Source organism: Pteropus vampyrus, unplaced genomic scaffold (genome assembly GCF_000151845.1).
Source record: "Pteropus vampyrus isolate Shadow unplaced genomic scaffold, Pvam_2.0 Scaffold141, whole genome shotgun sequence".
NCBI classification, from domain to species: domain Eukaryota; kingdom Metazoa; phylum Chordata; class Mammalia; order Chiroptera; family Pteropodidae; genus Pteropus; species Pteropus vampyrus.
In genome coordinates, this window is record NW_011888922.1 from 1942312 (window position 1) to 1961443 (window position 19132).

Here is a 19132-nt window from a genome sequence, read left to right on the forward strand (position 1 = left end):
ATGTACTAACTAGGCTGAAGAGACAAGGTATGCCAGTGACCCAAACTTTAGTTTACATATCTGTCATTTGTTTGCTCTTGTACCATCTTCTCACACTTTTGTGGATGAGGTCAGTGAACAAAACTCTTCGTGTCTGGTGAATCATGTTAGCCAAACAGTCAAGACAGAAAAGGGAGTAGATTTCATAGCATGAGAAAATTCTGGGATATTAGATCTTGGAGGGCCCTAGACAGTGTCTGGTTCCAAACTCCTCAAATGACAGAATATCCAGAGGTGAAGAGAAGGGATCACACAGCTAACTGGCAGGGCTAGAGTTGAAACCCAGGGTTTTTTTTTTAACTTTTAGCTAGTATTCCCGATGATGTTAATAGTGATACCATCTTGCATTTGTATAATAAGGCCGTATGATTTATAAAGTGCTTTTATATAGTCTGATTTCAAAAGCTGATTTTGTACAAAAAGCATGAGTCTTAGAATCCTATAATACATGAACCCACAACATTGATGAGTTCAAATGAAACATCATCTTGGTAAGTTAATTTGCTTTTTTGAGCCTCAGTTTCTTCATCAATAAAATGAGTTTTCTTCACAAGATTATTATGAAGATTACATAAGAATCCACTTAAAGCACATAGCACAGTGTTTGATTTATGATAACCACATATTAAAAATCTGTTGAATGTATGGCTCATAAATTGTTGCTGCCTTCTCTAGGATCTTCACAGCAGTCCTTTGAGTATGTATACCATGCTATTCTTATCTCCCCAAAACCAAAACATCCTAAATAACCTTCTCTCTATTTTGCCCAAACTCAAAAACATTTTTACTATGTGTGATTAATATTTTATCAAATAAACCTTACTGACTTTCCCAATTTGAGATGCATCATATGTAAGTCGTTAAGGTGCTCAGAAACAAAAATATCTTTTTAAATACGACTACTAATAATAAAAGCTAATATTTACATAGCGCTTACTATGTACAAGGCAGTATTCTAAGCATTTTACATGTCTTAACTCATATAATCCTGTGAGGTAGATACCTATTATTATTCCCATTTTACAGGTGAGGAAATTGAAGCACAACTAGTAAGTAAAGGAGCTAAGATTCAAACCCAGTCTGGCTCCAGAATGCATGCTCTTAACTGTTAATCCATACACAGAGCTTCTATTTGTGCACAGAGACCTGGGAAAGACTCACTGCCATCTCTGATCTTTTGTGATGACCTGCTCTGGCTTGGCCAGTGTGCTGCTCTCCCTACATCCCTTTAAGAGGGTATCACACAGAGTTCTTACTGCCTTTAATTTCAACCTAAGCCAGCTTTTCTCCATTGACCTAAGCCATAGCTTCAGTTTTCTCTGAATCTAGGACAGATGTTTTCACGCCCACTAGAGTCCACGTAATTATAAACAGCTGGGAGGCCAGCTGTGGGGCTTGGCTATTGATGGATACATTTCCCCCTTAAATTTGTCAGCATTGGCCGGCCCTCTGGACAAAGGACATATTTCTCATATCATTGGTGATCTGAGTGGAAAAGGCTTTGGACTGAGGGAGCAGAGACCTGGGTTCTGATTTTGGGTCTGTGGTTTACTTGAAGTATGAACCTGGGCCAACCATTTGTTCATCAAGCACTGTTTTAGATACTAGGTATGTTAGCTAAGGTTCTCTGTGAAGAAGGCGTCAGGATGAGTTTAGATGTGCCAGAGATTTATTGGGTTAAACACCTGTGAGGGACAATGGGGGGGAGAAAGTGGGAAAGCCTTCCATGGAATGCAGGTCTGACACCTATGAAGGAGAGACAGCAGGAAGAGTTAGACTGCAATGCAAGGTAAGACAGTTTCAGCCAGATCATTGGAGATTGTCAAGCCAAAGTCTCCCATTAAAGGAGTCCCGTGTCTCACATTCTTTGTCACTGGATGAGGACAGCCCACGAGGAGCTGACGGGATGCAGAATGCCAGCAGCTGGGGCTGTCAGTCCATTATGCTACCTATATCAGGAGATCTGAGAGGCATATTTTAGCAGCCACCACACTGAAGCATCAGTGATGAACAGGACATGTAAGTTTCAGACACTTAAAGAAGCTTATATTTAAGAGGGTAGAGATGGATCAAAAACAAAAATGTTTAAGTAGTAACAATAAGTGAGTGCTTTGATGCAAATAAAATAAGGTAATGGGATAAGGAGTAACGAGAAAGCCATTTAGTTTGGGTGATCAGTAAAGACCTCTCTAGGTCTTGGTTTCTTTATTAGTCATATTTAAATAGTTTTCCTTTTTAATTCCACCAGATATTTGTGTAGCACTTGTAACTTAAAAGCATATGCTTCTCATCTATCACATATAGAGCTGCATAATAGAACGTATCCTCAACATTGTGCAAAAAAGAATTGAGTTCGAATTCTGGTTTGGGGATTTTCCTAAGAGCCCTGTAACATTAAGTCATTTTATTTGAGTTTTAGTCTCTTCATATATTAAATGAATTTGCAAAGATCACTGCCGTGCCAACTTTTCAGGGCTATTATAAATATCAAAGTTGTTGAGAGCAGCCTACAATTGGCAAATAATTTTTTAAATTTCTTTTATAATAGCATCAAAAAAATAAAATACTTAGGAATCAATTTAACCAAAAAAAAAAAAAAACATGTAAAACTGCTATATAGAAAATGACAAACATTACTGGAAAAAAATTAAAGGAGACACAGTAAATGAAGAGATGTATCAATATGTCAATTCTCCCAAAATTTATCTATATTCAGTCTGTCTCTGACATAATCCCAGCAGGCTTTTTTTTGGTATCCCTTGATACCAAAGCAAGTTAGAAAGTTGAGTCCTGCCAGGCTCTCTGCCCCTGCAGTCCTCCGCTCACCACACAATGGCCATTTGAGTCCATTTGTACCATCTGGGATCAGTCCTGACTCTGGTCAACCCCTGAAGGTTTGTGAACACAGAACTTAAGATCTTCTCCCACACTGGGTTACCTCCCATGGTAGAGTGCTGAGGGAGAACTTCCACTTGTAAAGCGCCAATGTGAAAGGGCTGTGGCATTTCTTTATTCCATAGGACAACCCTATAAGTGGCTTATAAATTAGGACTCTTAGATTCAAATACCATCCCTACATTCCACAGCTGGTAAACTAAGATTCAGATATCAATATCCATGTTCCTTTCCCTATACTACACGGCCTCTCCTAAAGCCAAATTTCTGCTTCAGATAATGCTGCAGGTCTCTTAATGCCTGGGCAGGCTAGAACTCTTAGAACCCCAGCCTCACCATCCAGACTAGAGCAGTTTCAGATATTGTTCTTGTGATTATTGCCACTGCTAACGATTCTCGATAAGCTCCCACCATTATAATGTCTGACACTTGTGTTCCACCCTGCCAGTTGTCTTAGTGAAAGTCACTGTAAAAGAAGTAGGGGGAAACTTACCTCCGATTAAAGTTGGTTAGCTTAAAAATACAGTGATATGTTTTCAGTATTTTCGTGGAAAGGTCACAGGGTCAAATGCATCGTTTACATTTGAGCTTATGATGCCGACTAGATGGAGTGATCCCTATGAGAATACCAGTGGGTTCCCAAAGTTCCTTGGGGGAAGGGAGAAGTGCTGCCTTGAATATAAATTTGCTCTTTCCAACTGCAGCATAAGCTCATAGAGCAAGGACAAGATCCACCCTTTTTGATGGCCTGCAGCTCCTAGCATAGTGTCCACAGTCAGTGCTCATGACCCTAAGCAAATGACAAGAGTGCTTCATTCCAAATATAAATTAACTCTTTGAGAGGGACCACCCAGCCAACCCAAGCCCAACTCTAAGGAGCAGGAGTAAGGTCTGTCACAAGTGAGGTGTGCCTTAGATGTGGCAGACGAGAAACAAAGCTTGTAACCTGATCTAAAATGAACAGGACCATGCATGGCTAAATATAGACTGGCTGTCCGAAAACAGGAACACATAGCCCAGGAAACCTCACGAAGTGACAACAGTTTCTTCCACCCTAAAGAACAGTTTACGTTTGGATTCTGGAGCTATTCATTTATTCTTCCAAACTAAGGAGGAAAGATTTGGACAAAACTTACTGCCATGGTGTATTTATTGAACACCTTCTTGTTTTAATCTGGGAATTTACTAGGCACAGATCCTTGTGCTAAACCCCATCAGAGAAACAGAGATGATCTAGATCCTGACTTCTAACAGCTCCCAGTCTAGTTTTGTATGACAGATTTGTGAAATCCCAATATAAAATAAACGACAAAATGAAGTCCTAGAAAAGATGTAGAAGAAGAAGGCATGATTCATTCTAGCTAGAGACCTTACGGGAAGCGTGGCATTGGCTCTGGGCCTTAGTTTCCCATCTCTAAAATGAGATGCTTCAATGCAAAGAAGGTTACGTAAGGATGTGTGACCAGAGACTGTGACATTCCTCTAAACTACTGCCACTTACTCTCTTTCTCTTATGCCCTTCATGAAATTGATTTCTGCTGAAGTGTACCAGAGATCATGTGCATCAAGGTCAGGATGTACTGACATGGCTCTCAGAGCTCTGAGATGGTGTCCTTTCTCAGATCCTTGCTCAGAAGGGGGCAGGGGAGGAAGGATAAGCAGAGTCTCTGAAAGGTCTCACGGTATCTCATGTTACTGCCTGTCTCTGCCTCCCCTTTTTTTCTCTGCTTTATAGTTTTTATAAACACTAGGAGACTTACAAAATGGGGAATTATTTATACTAGCCTTTAGTAGTTTGATCCAGCAAACCTTTATTTACCATGCAAATGTAACATTATAAACTCATAACAAGATAACAGTCCTGCCAGCTGGTGTCTTGGTAATCAGATCTGCTGACTTGATTGCCCACCCCACCCCCATGCATTATAGAGAATACATCTTCATTTACATTGATACATTTTTCTTTTTGTACAGTAGAAAGATCCCCAGACTGGATATGAAGTCTAATTTCAGGGTTCACGTCTGACCCACAGTATGGCATGGGACAAGTAGCCTTACCTTTCTGGGCCACAGTTTCTCCAACTGCAAATGAGAGATTTGAGGGATGAGGAGAGTGGCAGTGATAAATGAGCATTTGGACTCCGGGGTCCCTTCCAATTGCCACATTATATGAGTTATTGTGTAGAGTGAAGCCCTTTCGTATCTGGCCTTAAATTTACGAATAACTCCTATAATGATGTGTGTCAGAGGATTGGGGGGATTTTTCCTTCTTAAATAATTTCAGGCTTGTGACTGTGAGTTAAAAGGATCTGGACCTGTTGATCCAGTCTTACCCTCAGCACCTGTCAGCATGCTTTGGTTTTTTTAGAACTCTCCACTTATCCAATTCTTGTTTTTCAATTAACTTTCTAGAGGGAGGACCACTCATCCCATAGAATCCTATATCTATACTGTTTTAAATATTATTTCATCAACCATCTTCTCCTTATTAGAACTCTTAGAATTTTACACCATTCCACCTCTAGAAGTAAACCAGGGAGTGAACAGTGTCAAGCCAACAACCATTTATTGAGTATTTCATAATTACTGTTCATCCATATTTCATCTCATGAAATACTCAAAAGGACCCTGTGTGAGATGGGTATTCTCTTTGGCATTTGATAGAATGGAAGTGAAGTTCAGAGAGATTAAAAGTTTTGCCCAAGGCCCTGTGGTAAAATAGTTTCAGAACCTGGACTCCCATGTTTCTGAACCCACGTCAGGCTCTTTCTGTTACACATTGTTCCTTTGGAGTTGGCCGTGGTCAGATGATCTGAAAGGCCAGTGAGAACATGGACGATTTCCAATTTAAAATTCTGATGATACAAAGAAAGATTTTTGAAAGAATTTGTTCTTTCATTTGGCTTTCAGAGCTTACTTTGCCCTTGATTTTTCAGTGACTCTAACCCTTCTACCTCTGCTTTGGAATTAAGAACCAGAGATTGTTAAAAACCAGACCAGTAGATCTTCATCTAAATCTTCGTATAAACATGACTCATTAGGTTTTACGTGGAACAGCTTTCTTAAGTTTTCCAAAGATGACTTTGATGTGTATCCCTGATCTAATCCAAGTTCTTCGTTTTATAAATAGAGAAGATGAGGCCCAGGAAGATGAAATGGCATGCCTAAGGTCACTCAGCCTATTGGCAACAGAACCAGGCCTAGACCCTCATTCTGTTATTCGACCCTGCTTCTCAGAAGGCTAATACCATTTACCTCATAGAGATCTCGTGAGAACTCTTTTCTCAACATAAGCGAAAAGAATAGGCTTTGAAAACAGAGATCTGTTTCAGATCTAGGGTCTGCCACTTTCTAACTGTATGACCCCAGACCAGAGCATATTATTAACTCGTCTGAGCTTCAGTTTCTTTCTTTTTTTTTTTTTTTTTAGCTGCAGTTTCTTCATCCAAAACTAAAAAATAAATGAGTGGAGGTAATAATAGCTACCTCACAGAGTAGACTAGAGACACATAGTGGGTGCTTAGTAAATGAAAGCTGTGATTATGAGTCAATATTGTCCTTTTTGTTCTCATTTGTTTTTCATATAACATCTATACAGGGGATAGCTGCGACTAAAACTATGACAATTACCTTCCAAGCATCCACTCTAGCTTGGAAAGAAACGCCATTCCTCTTGGTCACTTTCAAGGTTGCATCCAGTCCCAGGTGTACTCCAGGAATGGGAGCAGTAAGAATGGTGGGGTGCTGTGCTAAGTGCTTTATGTATATGATCTCTAGTCCTCACAGAAGCCCCACAAAGTATGTATTTCCCCTGTTGACCAAGTGAGGATCAAAGAGGTTTACTAACTCCTAACAGAGCTAGGAGTTAGCAGAGCCAGGCTTTGAATCTATCCTGGCTCTAGCATGTGCTTTCATCCACCACTTTATGAGTTCTGAGACCCACTGAGGCTTGGGGTGGGGATTTGGGGGAAAAGGGTAAAGATAAAAAGGGCATTGAGATAAGGGAACTAGTCATTATTTGGCCAGTCATCTTTTCCAGAAAGTCCCGCCAACCGCCCCTTTCCTGCCGCTGTTATCACTAGCCAGTTGATGGCTGGGCCGGGCTGGGCTGGGCCCCTCTACTGAAATCCTTCAGAGCTTTCCTGTTCTAGAGTTTTGCAAGAAGGTGGGAGGAGTGTTTGTATGCTGGGCAGGCTTCCCAGGGGTGATTGTGGAAAGGAAGGGGAGTGATTTTGTAGGGCTCTAAAAAGAAGCCAGGAAGAAGAGGAAAAAATAAAGCCCTGTTTAAAAGAAAACAAATTGACTCAGGCATTTTCTGGCATGATCTTTAGTCTAGACTTGAAGATAGAAGCCCAGGCCAGCAGTCTGGAAATATCCATTTTCTTCTTGCTGTATTACTGACCTTCCTAATGACCTAAGACACATCATTACAGCCACGCACCAAAAACAGCTAGGCACACGTTATTTAATGTTTTCCTCTGTCTCTACCATTTTTTCCTTCCCTCGGGTGGTACCCACACAATAAAAACAAATCCTTTGAGCAGTTTATGCTAGTGAACTGGTTTGTTTCAACACCCTTATTTCATTCGTCTTTTAAAACAGCCTCGTGAGATAGGCCAGAGCTCATCCTCCCAACTTGACAGGTGTGGAACCAAAGCTGAGAGAGACCCATCTGCCATCCCACAGCTAGTCAATGGCAGCTGGAGCTGGATCCCCAGTCTTCTGATTCTCCCATCACTGAGCGTGGAATTTCAACCACTTGGGTCTTTTGACCCCAAACCATGCATTCTTGCTATTTTGTTTTGCTGAAATTCCCATTGCCCTGCTATGATTATGGGGTGACGCCCTGAATTTATTATGGGGTTGGAGTATGGAGAACTGAAGGTAGGAAATGTCTCTTACTCAATGTACTTTAGTAAGGACTTGGTATTTCAGAGAGGAAATAAAAACTAAAGGTCAGATGTCTTTCATTAGATAACTGTTAATCTGTTGGATATACTTAACACTTCATGCTTTGCAAAGGGCTTATGCATATGTATGTGTATGTTTTTTAAGTGCACACGCCATATTATCTATCACCCATTTAAAGTGTAAGTCAGTGTTTTCTAGTATATTCACAGGGTTGTGCAACCACTACCACAATTTAATTTTGGGACATTTTTATCGTCCCCAAAAGAAATCTCTTACCCATCAGCAACAACTTCCCATTCCCCATCCTCACCCCAGCCTTAGGCAACCACTAATCTACTTCTCTGTCTCTATAAATTTAGCAATTCTAGACATTTCTTATAAATGAAATCTAGCTTCCTTTTATTTAGCATAGTGACTTCAAGATTCATACATGTTGTAAACATGTATTCATACATTTTTACTGCTAAGTAATATTCCATTATACAGATATGCCACATTTTATTTATATATTGATCAGTTTATGGGCATTTGGGTTGTTTTCACTTTGGGCTATTATGAATAATGCTATTGTAAACATTCGTATACAAGTTTTTGTGTGGACATATGTTTCTGTTTCTCCTGGATATATACCTACAAGTAGGATTGCTGGGTCATATAATAACTCTCTGTTTAACTTTTTGAGAAACTGTTAAAATGTGTGTGTTTATGAATTTACTGAGATATATTTCCCATACCATGAAATCCACTCATTTAAAGTATAAAATTCAGTAAACCAGTATATTCACAGGGTTGTGCAACTGTAACCACAGTCTTATTTTAGAATATTTTCGTCACCCCAAAAAGAAACAATATACTCATTAGCAGTCACCATCTATTCCCACTCCCCCACCCCCCAGACAACCAGTAGTCTACTTTCTATCTTTATGGCTTTACCTATTCTAGACATTTCACATAAATAAAATCATACAACCTGTAGTCTTTCATCACTGGCTGCTTTCGCTTAGCTTAGAGTTTTGAAGATTCATCCATGCCGTAGCATGTATCAGTATTTTTTTCATTTCTATGGCTGAATAATATTCCATTGTATGGCTACATTGCACTTTGTTTAGTCTCTACTTCTGTCATTACATGGCATTCTCCCCGTGCGTCTCTGTGCTTCTGTTTTCTCTTCTTAAAAGGATACTAGTCTTAGGGCCCACCCTAATTCAGTGTGACCTCATCTTAACTCGTTTCATCTGTAAAGACCCTATTTTCAAATAAGGTCACATTCTGAGATTCCAGGTGGACATGAGTTTTTGTTGTTGTTGTTGTTTTGGGGGGCGGGGGGAAGGTGAGGGGGAACACTATTCAACCCAGTACAGGCAACAAGGAATAATCATAAATTCAGGTAGAAATCTTTTAAAATTGCAAGCAGAAGTAGAATTTTGGCAAAGTGTAGTGCCAAAACAGCTTTGAAAGAACTTTCTGGGGCTACAAACCATTGTGGAGCCGACTGGTTTCATAGACATGGCTTCATGCTGGTCAAATGGAATTCCAAGTATCCATGGGCCCAACTCATCCTAACTCCTCCTTTGCCTTATTAACAGACCTTAAAACCTCTCTAATTTCAACTACAAGAAACAATCACATTGGGATTTTTGTGCCAGGGAAAATTCTTGCATTTATTCAACAGACAGGTATTGACCACTTGGTACAGTGCTGGCACTGTTCGAGGTGCCAGGGATACAGAAGTGACCGAACACATTTTGAGTACTTACAACATGCAGAGTTTTCTGGACCCTTAATGTGTTTCATCCTCATAGCCACCTACGTCAGTTTGTAAATTCAGAAACCGAGACTCGGAGAGGTGAAGAGACTTCTCTGGGTCTTCAGGTAAATAAACTGGGTCATAGATTTGATTCCCTAGCCCAAACTGGAGGCAGAGGACCCCAGAGGTGAGGACAAGTCATTCCTTTTATATAGAACCACAGCCCAAGCATTCAACATAGGGAGTATAAAGGATGTATTGGGTAATAAGGCCAGGATAAGTAGGTTGTGACAAAATGGCCTTTCTTGTCACACTGGGGAACCTGGACAATGAGGAGTCAGTGAATGTTATTGAGGGAGTATGACTTGTTATGCTATGTACTTTAATCAGCATATTAGATGCTAGGGATAAAGTGTTAGAAAAGAGACAGAATCTCTGCACCTACTGAGTTTATAGCCTAACGTATGAAAGGATGAGAGAAAGATATTTTCCCGTAAATCTCCTTGAAACACAAGGACGTACTCGTGAGAAACAAGGTTGAAGACATAAACAGGAAAATGATTTTTAAAAGAGAGAGAGCTTTGTAAGTCATCTTGAGTATAACAGTAATCCATTGACGAATTTAAGCACGGCAGTGACATAATGACACGATGTGGTTGTTGAGAAACAGGGAAGAGTCACAGATAACGCATAGGTTTCTGGCTTGGAGAACTGATTGAATAGTGGTGTTGATGTACTTTACTGAGATGCAGAACACAGGAGAAGGTTGAGGAGTTCAATTTAGATTGTTGAGCTTGACCTGCTTGTGGCACACCTGAATTTAGAGGCCCAGCAAATGGACAGATGTGACAGGGAGCCCAGGAGAGAGACGTGAACTAGAGATGTAGACTTGAGAGTCATCTTTGCATAAGTGGTAACTGAAGCAGTGAGAGTGGACAGGATACTCCAGGAGATTCTCCTGTATGAGAGCAAAGCTATAGCAGGCTCTGGGGCAGAATCTTAAAGAATGAAAAAGTGCATTGAAGAGGAGGGCAGAGGAAGAGTAGTCCAAAAAGACCATGGCGAATGTAGAATTGAACCAGAGGCTTTCTCTTTGCAGCTTCCCTTTGTCATCTCAGGCAGTGGCTTGTTTCGTCCCCGGCGCCATGGCCACTCTGTCTCCTAGCGTAAGCCCTCTCTCCTCTGCCATTAAAGAGTTCATCTTGCAAACCTAATGGAGTAATGAAGCCATTGATTCTGTTAACACATGTCCAGTTCACTATGAGACCTGTAATGGGAATTCATTTTAGAGGTCAATACAGCTGTCAATGGATCAGTTTTTCCCCAGAGGCCTGTGGCTTTTTCTGTTGTACACAGGCAGAAGCTGTCCTGCCTAGCACCAGACTAGACTGGAGAGTAATTAACGCTGTAGAGCATCAATGAGCTGGTGACCCTGCCTCAGGCCTTGAGACGGTACACACTGAAATAGGTCAGAAAGCAGAGAGCAGAAACAGAATTGTGTCCCCTCTGAAATGATTCGAATAACCCTAGAAAGCCACCATCACCACCACTAAAATATTTTCCCCTACTAGCTATCACACAACCAGAAATTACATCTTTAAATCTTTATTTCTTTTGCACAAAAAGTTCCACTGTTGGAATTATGATGTGCTGAATGAATGTGTTTGCTCATTCTGCCAACACAGACTGAGAACTTTCTATGTACCTGTCCTTTATTATGTAAATGCTGAGATTGTAGAGATTACAACATCAGTTACTGTTCTTAGAAACCACTGACTAGGCAAGGAAGCAGAGTGATAGTGGATGTGATGAAGCATGGGCCAGGCACCCCGAAGAATGACTGAGTCCAGGCAGGTTTCAGAGAGAATATGATGTCCCTGTAGGGTCTTAAAGTCTGCATATGAGTGCCACAAGAGTAGAAGTGAAATCCAGGTGGAAGGAACAGCATAAGCCGAACCAGAGAATCACAAACAGGGCTGATGTATTCAGAGACTGATGAAGCTTCCATATGCCTTGGGTATGGGAGGGGAAAAGCAGGAAGTAGGTCAGACTCTGAAAGGCCTTGTGTGTTATGCTAAGAATTTGAACCAAGCTTAGAGAGCCAGCCAAATGAATAATGCCCTTGGCTTAGGGTGTAGCACTCTAAGCTATTATCTGTCTTTAATACCTCGCTTCCTTTCTAACATAACAGACAAGAACTTGAGATAAGAGTTAAGAAGAAAAAGACCAATAGAGAGTGGTGGGTATAAGAGCTGTAAAATGAGGAACATTGCTGTCCACAGAGGACTTGGAAGAGCAGGCAAGAGGAGCTGGGACCAGTCTAAGGACCAGCCCCATAGGAATTTATGCTTTTATCATTAATACAGTAAGGCACAGTCCAGGACCTCAACTAACAAGTCTTCAGAAAGCAAAGCTTCTTTTAACAAAGCCAGCCTTAGCTTTGAGGAAGGTGATGACAAGAGCCACCAAAGAGAAGGAAGGCAGTGGTACTCACTGCTCCAGAGGCTGGCCTTGCTTGAGGGCCAAAGTCATACTCCTGGAGCACAGGCAGCCGTACCTCCTAGCAGTGGGGCAGGTCGTGATAAGAAATGGCATCCAGGTGACTCCAGCAGCAATACCGAGGTACAGAGCATCCCCTTTTCACCAAGGTGGCCTGGAGGCCACAGCCCTCCTCTCTGGGAAGGGAGAGAGGGAACAGGTATGTGAGAGGGAGAGAATGCTGCTGCTGGATTATTGCCTCTGTTCTTGATATTTCTTCTTCCTCTGACAACCCACTTTGGGATAAGGACGCCTTCCTTTCCTTCTTCATTCACAGAGCCCTTTCTCCTATTCACAGACTCCCTGAGAAACATTTCCTCAGCCAGTCATGGCCCCCGCTCCTCTCCAGCCGAGCTTAGCAGCTCCAATCAGCACCTACTCCGAGAACGGAAATCCTCAGCCCCGTCGCACTCCAGCCAGCCGACCTTGTTCACATTCGAACCTCCGCTGTCAAACCACATGCAGCCCACCTTGTCCACCAGTGCACCTCAGGAGTATCTCTACCTGCACCAGTGCATAAGCCGGAGAGCAGAAAATGCCAGGTAAGAGACTGCTGTGTGTGACCAACCCACGGGGCCTAGTACTTTTCAGTCTGTTTTTCCATTTTAAAGGAGGTAAAATCAAGGTGAGTGAATCTATATCTGTAAAACAAAACATCATTTTTTTGACTTAGGTAATCTTCACATTTTGTTGGTATCGTTTATGTTGCTATACAGCGATAATTGAATTCCAGAGAAACCTCCCATTATGAAAAGTCATGCTGTAAAATTTTTTTGTTTAACCTGGGAGAACAGGCATTGGGGGTTACAGTTTCAGAACTGAAAAAAAACAAAATCAGTTTAATCATTGGCCTTAAAAAAGAGCTATAAAACCGTACCATTATTAAACAAATCCACATCTCACTTTTGCTCTAGAGCTCCACCATTCCAAATGGTAGCCACTATCCACATGTGGCTATTTAAATTTGAATTAATCAAAATTTAATAAAATTTAAAATTAAGTTCTTCAGTTGAATTAGCCACATTTCAAGTGCTCAGTAGCCACACATAGCTAGTGGCTACCATACCAGGTAATACAGATATGAAACATTTCATCATCACTAAAAGTTCTAGAGCAAAGACCCCTGCTCTAGAATAATGGTCTTTATTTTTCTAACCAGCTCTCTCACAGGTACAGAGCCTATGCATATTTTTATTACCTTTTATTTACACTGTTAGGATAAACAAAAGCACAGAGCTGATGGGCTTTGCCAGAGATAGTTCCCACTTGCTACCATGGCTAGCAGATTACAAATCGTGTTCCTTAATTAATTAATTAATTTAAAAATATCTAAGTTGTGTTATGAAAATTAAGGCAATTGGAGGCTGTATTAATGTATCACTTCACAGAATATTTTCATGCATGATCTCACTTGAACTAGTCAAACACACTGAGAGACAGTATAGATCATTTATCTTCACTTCATAGAGGAAGAAATTGAGGCTCACAGCTAATAAATGAAAGAGGTAGGACTAGAACCCAGGTCTTCTCATTTCTGGTCCTCTACTCTTTTCTCTATATGTGCTACACGGGTTCTGGTTTTCCGGGTCATTTGCCATCACCCAACAGAGGCTCCCAACACTCATTATTATACCTCAGATACTTCAAACGCCCATTTGCCTGAAGCAGCCTGATTCATTTGTTTGTGGACTTTCACAAGTTTAGCCTCTGTCAACTTATACATGAAAAGCTGAGATCCAAAAAGGTAGAATGAATTAGCCAAGATCACTGAATTAGTGGCAGAACCATAAACAGCACCTGATTCTCCTGAAACACAAACCAGAGACAGGCAGTGTGTTATAATGAAAAACATATTTCAGGCTTTGGAGTCAGTCAGATATGGGTTAAAAGTCAGATTCTGCCACTTTCCTTGTGACCTTGGGCTACTTAGTTAACCTTCTTGACTTTCTATTTCCTTACATGCTGAATAGAAATAACTAATTCAAAGGCTTACTAATGAGCATAAGATGACAACATATACTTGAAGTACCCAGGAGTAGATAGATGCTCAGTACATACTACCAGTTCTCCTGTTCCCCATCTCCTTCTACTACGTGGATGATTCCCAGGGAGCAGAGAATGTGGAGGTCTTACAATTATAGTTCTAGTGAAAGACAACGTGCTTTTTATTAATGCTTCTCAGATTTTAATGTGCATATGAAATATTTGAGGATCTTGTTGAAATGCTGATTCTGACTGAATAGGCCTGAGGAGGATCCTGAGATCCTGCCTTTCTGCTGAATTGCAGATGATGCCAGTTTAGATGGTCTGCAGTTCACACTTTAAATAGAAGACCTTATGTAATATTAACAAATGTCACCACTTCCAGTCCCATGATACGGCTAAAGCAACAGAGAACAAATATATAAATGTCTCTGCTTGCATTAGCAGTTAGAGCCCACTCTCTGCTCCCCCACCTCCTCTGTAAAACCTCTCTTAATCTTCCTGGCTGGAATTCATTTCTTCTCTGAATTCCCATAGTGGTTTTTTATTCTCACTCTCAAGCACTTGGAACTTTCTGCCTCGTATTATGGATGTTTATATTAATATGTTACTGCTCTTTGAAGACCCAGGACACCTACTAGGTACATAATAAATATTTGAACAAATTCATATTGTTGAGAGATAACATAATAGAAGAGAGAGAACTTATCTACAGCTAGGAAGTACCTTTATTGTGGGGCCTGGACCAAACTGCTTTTCTGTGTCTTTGTTTTCACTTTTGTAGGTGTTGGACCAAGAGGTTGATGAGCAGGATCTCAGGGAGATTTTTGGAAAAAAATATGTTCAGACATTTTTTTGTAGAATTCCAAAGGGGGATGGAGGGTGGGGAGGAGGTGTCGTTCAGTCTAGAAAGGCTATATAGTTTCTGGTAGTAGTGGAGTATCTTGTATGATACTAAACATACTGTAAAAATTACAAATTCTGGACAAAACATTAAAAAACAAATGTTTGAAGGCAATCAAAAAGCAGGCAGAAACTGGAAAAGATCTGACTCTTAAAAGAAGGTACCCACATTGAATAGGTCCAAGTTACATGGCTCTTCCTATAAAGGAAGTTCCTATAAATGTATCATCCAAAATATTCAGTATGCAGTGAGAAATTACTAGACACATGAAGAAACTGTAAAAGCTGACCCATTGTTGAGAGGACTCAGTTCATAGAAACAAACAAAAATAAACCCAGATTTTTAAGCTAGCATACAAAGTCTTTAAATAATTGTGTTTATTGCTTTAATCTATGGGGTAAGGGTGGATAATGAGTGAAGAGATGATGAAATTTAGGAGAGAGAGAAAAACTCTGAAAAATAACTTAGGAGTTTCAGTTCTAAGTGTAGGACAGTCCCAAACAAGCACAAAAAGGCTTTGTGAAGTAAACTGAGATTTGTTTACCACACACAGAAGGAGAGTCAAAACTTGCAGTATGAATTTAACCAAGTTGATGACCTGCAAAAACAAAAGTGTAGCATTCTCTAGAGGATTATAACAGAACCCAGAATCTAGACAACATAAGATCACAACATTCAGGATAATCCAAAATATCTCAGCATATAGAGAACCAGCAAAATACAACCAGTTCTCGAAAGAAAGCACAGATATCAATCCCAACATAACCCAGATGTTGAAATTATCAAACAGATTTAAAAGCCTGTATAATAACAATATTCCATGTGATAAAGGAAAACACACTTAAGATTAATGGAAAGGAAAATAATTCTATCAACCCAGAAGGCTATAGCCTGCAAAAGTATACTTCATGAATGAAAACAAAACTAAGACATTCTCAGAAAAAAGAAAAATAAGTGAATTTCCAAGAGTTGTGATTTAAAGAAATAAGGAAGTTCTTCAGGCTGAAGCAAGATAGTACCAGAAGGAAACTAGGTCTTCAGGAATAAAAAGCAGCAAAAATAGTAAATATCTGCATAATTACAAAAGACTTATTTTCTCGTAAGTTCTTTATAGTATGTATGAGTGTTGAAAGCAAGTGTTGAACATTGTCTAGTGGGATTTTCACCTGGTTTTATTTCTCTTCAGCCTGAAGAACTTCCTTTACCAATTCTTGCCATGTAAGTCCCCTCATGATATATTTTCTCAATTTTTATTTATCTGGAAATATCTTTATTTTTCTTTCATCTTTTGAGAGATTTTTTTCTGGGTATAAAATTCTAGAATGATGGTTTTATTTTCTTTTGGCATTTTAAATGGTGCCATTTTATAGTATTCTGACCTTCATTGTTTCTGATGAGAGGTCAGCTGTTATTTTTATTCTCATTCTCCTATAAGTAATGTTTTTTTGACCAAGTTGTCAATAAGATAATGAAAGTCTTTTCAACAAATGATGTTAGAACAGCTGGATATCCATATAAGAATAAAAAAAGAACTCTTACTTCATTATCATACTACTCGAAAGTTAACTCATATATCAGAGACCTAAATGCAAAGTCTAACACTATGAAACTTGTAGAAGAAAGCATCTCTGTGATCTTAGGGCAAGCAAAGATTTTTATATAAGCTATAAAAAAGCAGGAATTAGAAAAGAAAAAAATGTTAAAATAGTTTTTATCAAAAAATTGAAATGTTGGCCTTCAAAAGAACCCCATTAAGAAAACAAAATGGTGAGTCACAGAAGGTGAGAAAATACTCAAAACACATATATCTGACAAAGGATTTATTCCTAGAATATATAAAGAACTATTACAACTCAACAGAAGATAAACAACTCAATTTATTAAAAAATTTATTTATTTAAATTAGTTTCAAGTATACAGTACATTGGTTAGACATCTATAAGGTTCATAAAATGATTCCTCCAATTGCTCCCTCCCTCCCCTGACCCTCCACTTAGCCATCATATTAATGCTAACTGCAATCCCTGTGCCGTGCTTCCCATCCTCGTGCCCAACTATCAACTACTAATTTGTACTTATTTAACCCTTCACCCCATTCTCCCAGCCCCCCTCCCCTCTGTCCATCACCAAATTGTCCACCATATTTGTGAGTCTCTTTTTGTTTAGTTTGTTTTTTTTGTTTCTTAGATACCACATATAAGTGAAATCATATGGTATTTATCTTTCTCTGTCTGACTTATTTCACTCAGCATTATAACCTCTAGGTCCATCCACGTCATTGCAAATGGTAGGATTTCATTTTTTTTTCCCCCTCTTTAATTTCCCCCTGCCACTTCCACCCCTGACCTATGGATATTGCCATTTCCTCTTAAGAACTGTATCTCTGAAGGCAGGGCGTCTCTTCCCACATACTCACGGAGTGCATCCGGGGCCTGGTGCCCCCGGGGACTGGCACACCTGGGGGGCCTGGCACACCCAGGGCCTAGTGCACTTGGGGTATGATCTGTGACTCCACCTGGGGCACGAACCCAGGACCTTCTGTGTGTAAAGCAGATGTGTAACCACTACACTATGGAACCACCCCCAGGATTTCATTTTTTTTTAATGGCTGAGTACTATTTCATTGTATATATGAACCATAATTTCTTTATCCAATTGTCCATTGATGGGCATTTAGGTTGATTCCATATCTTGGCTATTGTAAATTGTGCTGCCATGAATATTGGAGTGCATAGATCTTTATGAATTATTGTTTTTGTTTTCTTTGGATAAATACCCAGAAGTGCAATTGCTGGGTCAAAAGGTATATCCATTTTTAATATTTTAAGAAACCTCCATACTGTTTTCCATAATGGCTGTACCAATTTGCAATCCCACCAACAATGTATGAGGGTTCCCTTTTCTCAGCATCCTTGCCAACACTTGCTGTTTTTTGATTTATTGAGGATAGCCATTCTGACAGGTGTGAGGTGATATCTCATTGTGGTTTTAATTTGTATTTCTCTGATGATTAGTGACCTCGAGGATCTTTTCATATGTCTATTGGCCATCTGTATTTCCTCTTTGGAGAAGCATCTGTTCAGGTCTTCTGCCCAATTTTTAATTGGATTGTTTGTTTTTTTGTTGTTGAGTTGTATAAGTTCTTTATAAATTTGGATATTAACCCCTTCTCAGATGTATCATTAGCGAATATCTTCTCCCAAACAGTTTGTTGTCTTTTTGTTTTGTTGATGGTTTCCTTTGCCATACAAAACCTTTTTAGTTTGATGTAGTCCCATTTGTTTAATTTTTCTTTTGTTTCCCTTGCCCGAAGAGATATATCTGAAAAGAAATTCCTGTTAGTAATATTAGAGAGTTTACTGCCTATGTTTTCTTCTAAAAGTTTTATGGTTTCAAGTCTTACATATAAATCTTTAATCCATTTGAGTCTATTCTTGTATATAATGTAAGAAGATGGTCCAGCATCTTTTATTTTTTGCATGTATCTGTCCAATTTTTCCAACACCACTTATTGAAGAGATTGTCTTTACCCCATTATATATTCTTACCTCCTTTGTCATATATTAAGTGAGATTTATTTCTGGGCTTTCTGTTCCATTCCATTGATCAGTGTATCTGTTTTTATGCCAGTACCATGCTGTTTTGATTACTGTAGCCTTATAGTATAGTTTGAAATCAGGTAGTGTGATACTTCCAACTTTATTCTTCTTTCTCAAGGTTGCCATGGCTATTCAGGGTTTTTTATGGCTCCATATAAATTTTAGGATAATCTATTCTAGCTCCCTGAAAAATGCCATTGGTATTTTGATAGGGGTTGCATTGAATCTATAGATTAGTTTGGGTAGTATGGCCATTTTAACAATGTTGATTCTTCCTACCCATGAACAGGGTATATGCTTCCATTTATTTGTATCTTCTTCAATTTCTTTTTTCAATGACTTATAATTTTCTAAAAATAGGTCTTCTACCTTCTTGGTTAATTTGATTCCTATGTATTTTATAGTTTTTGATGCAGTTGTAAATGGGATTGTTTTCTTAATTTCTCTTTCATCATTGGTATATAAAAATGCCACTGACTACTGAATATTTATTTTTGTAACCTGCTACTTTACTGA

General features: G+C 39.4%; 1 protein-coding gene across 2 annotated transcripts in view; it reads left to right on the forward strand.

The window, feature by feature from the left end:
- GAB2 (GRB2 associated binding protein 2) overlaps window positions 1-19132 on the forward strand; it is a 49071-nt gene that overhangs the window by 15514 nt on the left and 14425 nt on the right. The window contains exon 2 of one of the 2 annotated variants that reach the window (XM_023535538.1): window positions 12408-12672. In XM_023535538.1, coding sequence (XP_023391306.1) covers window positions 12408-12672 — 265 coding nt within the window. The remainder of the gene's footprint in view (window positions 1-12407; window positions 12673-19132) is intronic. The other variant, XM_023535539.1, reaches the window with a different exon arrangement.